Source organism: Saccostrea cucullata, unplaced genomic scaffold (genome assembly GCF_032062105.1).
Source record: "Saccostrea cucullata isolate Sc308-1 unplaced genomic scaffold, CSIRO_AGI_Scuc_v1 ctg3299, whole genome shotgun sequence".
NCBI classification, from domain to species: domain Eukaryota; kingdom Metazoa; phylum Mollusca; class Bivalvia; order Ostreida; family Ostreidae; genus Saccostrea; species Saccostrea cuccullata.
The window spans coordinates 52,356-57,318 of record NW_026933449.1 but is presented as its reverse complement, the minus strand read 5'-3'; the positions used below and the strand labels follow the sequence as shown (position 1 = coordinate 57,318).

The 4,963-nt window shown below is 36.9% G+C and overlaps 1 protein-coding gene across 1 annotated transcript; it reads left to right on the top strand.

Moving 5' to 3' along the window:
* Positions 1 to 553: 553 nt before the first annotated feature.
* LOC134238384 (zinc finger protein 892-like) lies at positions 554 to 4,620 on the top strand. Its single transcript, XM_062720520.1, has 5 exons — positions 554 to 690; positions 1,449 to 2,706; positions 2,992 to 3,196; positions 3,483 to 3,691; positions 3,930 to 4,620. Exons 1-5 carry the CDS (start codon positions 637 to 639, stop codon positions 4,469 to 4,471), a joined length of 2,268 nt encoding a protein of 755 aa, XP_062576504.1. The 5' UTR covers positions 554 to 636; the 3' UTR covers positions 4,472 to 4,620.
* Positions 4,621 to 4,963: the final 343 nt, after the last annotated feature.

The window sequence follows — 4,963 nt, the reverse complement described above, 5'->3', positions numbered from 1 at the left end:
AATCAATCGGGATCTTTCTTAGGCCATAGGGAGTTAATGTGTAAATTTTCAGTGCAAGAGCTCAAACATGTCAAAGGCTTCTCGAGATATCGCACGGAAACGAAACTTTAAGACCAGTGTTTATGGTAAAAAACTAATAATAGAAAGAATTTTCGAATTTATGACCTTGATCTTTGACTTGTTAATCTCAAAATCAGTAGGGATATTCCTTAGGCCATAGAAAGATATTGTGTAAAATCAGAGACATAAAAACCATTTTTTTTTATGTCTCTGGTACATGTAAAATTTCATTGCAAAAGCTCAAAGGCTAAGGAATCGGGATATAGCGTAGAAACGAAAGGTGTAACAGGCAGAAATACAGACGGACAACTAGACTGATCGACGGACAGACAGATGGACGGACAGTCCATTATTCCAGGGAATTAAATTAAATAATTCCCAACTTTCAGCGGGGGACAAAAAAAAAATACGTGGTGGCCATGCAATTCTTGGACGGTGAACTTATATTTTTTCCGGATTTATCATTTCTCTGTCCATGCCTTGGTTCTCTATATTATGCAGCTAATTCTTCTTCCTAATTGATTTTGAATAGTAAAATATATTTGGATATGTAAAATTAATGACATTTTGAGAAATATGGCTACAATAGCCATCACTTCTGAGGATATTTTGGTAACATATAAATCTAAGGTATGTATGACAGCATGCACTGTTGGAAATTTCCGAAAAGGAGGAGAAAATCATTGCTGTTTACACTTATTCCACCAGACAGATGAGGAGATCCAGTACAATCACTATATTTACATTACCTACATACTCATGGCTTTATTTACCTACCTGAAGTAGCTTTATTTAGCTACCAAATCATTCTTATTTCTTTAATAAGCATTTTTTAGGATATGTGCAAAAAAAGTCCATTTTGATGCTGTGATTATTTTCAATTTTGAAGTGAACTTATTTGAATCAATTCATGCTAAAATCACTCTTTAAGAAGTGTCTTTTGTTCTGCTGAAACTGAAAAGTGAAAGTTTTAGGGCTAAATACATAAATTAAAATAACCTTTTGAATGAAGTTAAGAATTCCAGTTCTGGTTAACATAATAATGGATCGGTGATTATTCAGCACAATGTGAAGTATACTTATTCATGCCTCACCACATAAAGTTGGGGAATAGTTACCCAAACAATTGAATTACATTTTTAATAGTCTTCAAATGCAGTAATGCATAAACTCTGCTTTTGGATTGCTTTTTAAAACCTCCTTAGTTTAAATATTCATAGAGATTTACTTAAATTACCATGCTTACAATTTTTTTTCATATTCATCATCAGTTTATATTCAATAAAAATAAACATGTCAATACACTATTTTTTTCAAGGTGTAGAATTTGTTTTATGAAATAATTACCCTAGCTTGCTATTAATATGAATTTATATTTTCTTCTAAAGATTGAGGAAGCTATACAGCTTTTATTACACATACCTCCGCAGTATAAGGCTGAGGCTTGGCAGTTTTGGCAGATAGTGACTCAGACAGTCAAGTTATTCACCCAGTCTTGTATCGATGAAGCCACACCTTTTGCTCCACCCTCTGATGTCCTTGTGGATCAGCAGGCACCAGTACCTGCCCCATTCTTCTCAACCCCAGGGATATCACCAATAAAAGTGTTACCAAGTCCTAAAACTAAGTCAAAGAAAAAATCTAATTCCACAAAGGAAAACAAATCAAGTCAATCGAAAAAGAAATCAAAGGATAAAAAGAAAGTAAGCAAGAAACCTTCTGTCAAAAAGGAAGCAGAAAAGAAAACAGGAAAAAAAGACAATGGTAAAACTTCTAGCAAAGGAAGCCCAGGGAAACCTGTGACGACTGAAAATGAGGCTGAGGTGGCGGCTCAGACATTGACTGATGCGTATACGACAGTGTTCACCCCTATATCAACGTTAGACTTCTCCGATCTGATCTCTAACCCTAACAGTGTTCAGAGTGTTCATTTACATTATGAGGAGTCGAGCGAGGTGATGGTAAAACCTGTGATTCTTCTTCCACAGGACGAACAGATCATAGCCGCGGGTAGTGTAAGGACAGTCAGCTCCCAGGGTGATGTTGAAGAAGACGGTGATGATGCATTGGAAGCATCGGATGTTGTGTCACAAGAGATTTTGATTGAGAATGTAGAGATGCCAGTGAGTGATAAAAACCAAAAAGAAAACAAAAGGCCGAAACGAATAAGATACAAAAGAAACATGCGTGTGAAAAGAACCCAGACAGATCCTGATGTTGATCCTATAGCCATATCTAAAAAAGAAAAGCTGAAGGAAGAAAAACTACAAAAACTGAAAGAGGAAAAAGAGAAAAAACAGAAGAGGAAATCTATAAAGAAGCAGGGATTTTTGTATGAAGGACACAGTTATTCTAAAGTTCCAGATGAGGTTCTGGAAACAGTTGATGAAGAGGATTATAATGGGGGAGATGATCCAGGCCAGGAGGAGGAACCAGTCCAAGTGATACTGACACCTGGGAGGAAAACACGGAAGAGGAAGGTGAAGGTGAAGAAGGAAGCCGTAGAAGATCAGGAGTTTGAAGCTCTCAGTTTTCCACTTCCGAAGAAGTGTAGGAGAAAACGCAGGACGAAGGAGGAGATGTCAAAGGCTACCTACGACTGTAAAACATGTGGCATAACTTTGTCTAGTCAGGGAGCACTGGATGGTAGGATAAACTGATGTATTTAATATTTATTTTACAGTTTATGAATATTGCAGAGTACAAATAAAGTGCAGCTTTCTGTAAAATTAATGAAATTCTGATTTCCTATCCATTATGTATGTATGTCATTGATGATAAAATGTCTTATTTTTATTAAGAAAATAAGCTGCAATATTTAAGTAATGACACACATTCAAAACACTTCAAAAATCCTTGTAGGTATTTCAAACAATTACAAGATTCTATTTTTAGTCCACACTAGGCCCCCACTCCTGTTTCTATTTTTAGTCCACACGAGGTCCCACACAGGAGAACGTCCATTTCAGTGTTCTATGTGTCCAGACACGTTTACCACGAAAGGTAACCTCCAGCGCCACGAGAAGTACCACCAGGGAATCAAACCGTTCACCTGCGAAATCTGTGACACTAAATTCACTGAGAAAAAGAGCCTCAAAGTCCACATGAGGATCCATACAGGGGAAAAACCATTTAAGTAAGGCCATGTTAAAACAATAATGTTAAATTTCAGCAAATATGTTGAGGCAATGGGAAAATTCAGGAAATACCAGTAAAAGAAAAAAATCATTTTGTAGAAGTTACAGTGCTGAGTAAAGATTTTAGTCGGGGCAACTTTTAGCAGGTCAGGAAAGGGCAACCAAAAAATTTTTTTAAAGATAGTATTGTCCTAATCTTGTCAGTCTAAATATCCAACCTAGCTAAATCTTGGCTAAGACTAATGATTTTCTTTGTAGTATAATAGTTCTGTTATGTTAATTTAGATGTGAGCGCTGTGACAAAGCTTTCTCCCAGAGCGGCCCCTTGCAGGCCCACCTGAGGATCCACGAGGGGGTGAAGCCCCACCAGTGTGATGTCTGCGGTAAGGGCTTCAGGACCAGAATGAATCTGGTACTCCATAAACGGCGGCACCACGAGGTCAAGATCTTCAAGTGTGGGGAGGAAGACTGCACCATGACGTTCTGTACAAAAAGTAAGTACAGTCTAATCTTGTTAAATTGTACTTGATGTGATGGAAAATTAAAAATCAAGAAATGTGAGGGTGTGTTATATTTAAGGTAAAATACTTAAAGAAAACCAAAACTCAGAGGGACGTAGAGGGAAAAACAGATACTCAAAACTATTCAATAATGAAATTTAGAAAAATTTTATGAAAGGTGGTTGGGATTTCCAACTCTTTGGTGAAAGAAAACGTCATGCTTATTTTACAGTGGAATTACAGCGACACTTGGCAGCCCATTCTAAACTGAAAGATTACATGTGTAACATCTGCAATAAGACATACAGTCGCTTCCAGTATCTGAAGGAACACATGAACTCCCACACTGGAGAAACCCCATTTGTTTGTCTGTACTGTCCGGAGAAATTCAAAGATCACGGCTCGTTTCACAAACACAAAGTCAAGCAGCACGGGGACCAGATCGAGATCCGGAGCAGGAAATTAGAAAGAGTTCCGATCGTAAACCTGGAGGATCACATCAGTCAGAGCTTAAAGAAAGAGGGGGGAGTGGAACAAGTGAAAGAAAATAGTACAGCAACATCCACGCCAGACAATAATGAAATGTCTACCTCTGACAATGTGAATATGTCCACGTCTGACAATAATGATGTGTCCACTGCCCAGAATAATAGTGAAGTGCTCTTTTCTTCAGCGGGGGGGATCCAGATGTCCACTCTGACGACGCAGAATGAAGACGGTGAAGTAGAGACTGTGTTACACGTTATACTGAATGAATGGAAGGTTATCGACTGATACAGCTTTCATTTTCAACTAACTATCACACTTTTATCTCATATATACATACCATTTTATATCTTGTTTTTTTACAAAGTTGATTATTTATATAGCTTGTACATTACAAGTATTTATGAGATTAAATTAAATACTGCATGCAGCATTCTCTAGGACTGTCTTGCCTCATTTCTTCTGATATCGTATCTCATTACTACGCTGTACTAGTACAAGTCAAACTTGCAAAAGATTTCACATGAATCGGGATCAAAATTCTGAATAATATTGGAGCCGTGAAACGATGAAATTATAACTTCACATACAACATCCTATTGACTGAGGGACACAAACAATATTTTTGAATGGATACTGCATAAAATTGTTGTTTGACCTTTCCATTATTAAATTTAATTTTCAAAATTATGGGCAAGAACTAGCACTTACGTGTTCTTCAGTGAACAAAAAAAAAAATCAGATTCAATTCAGATATTTTATGCACCATTTAATATCAAT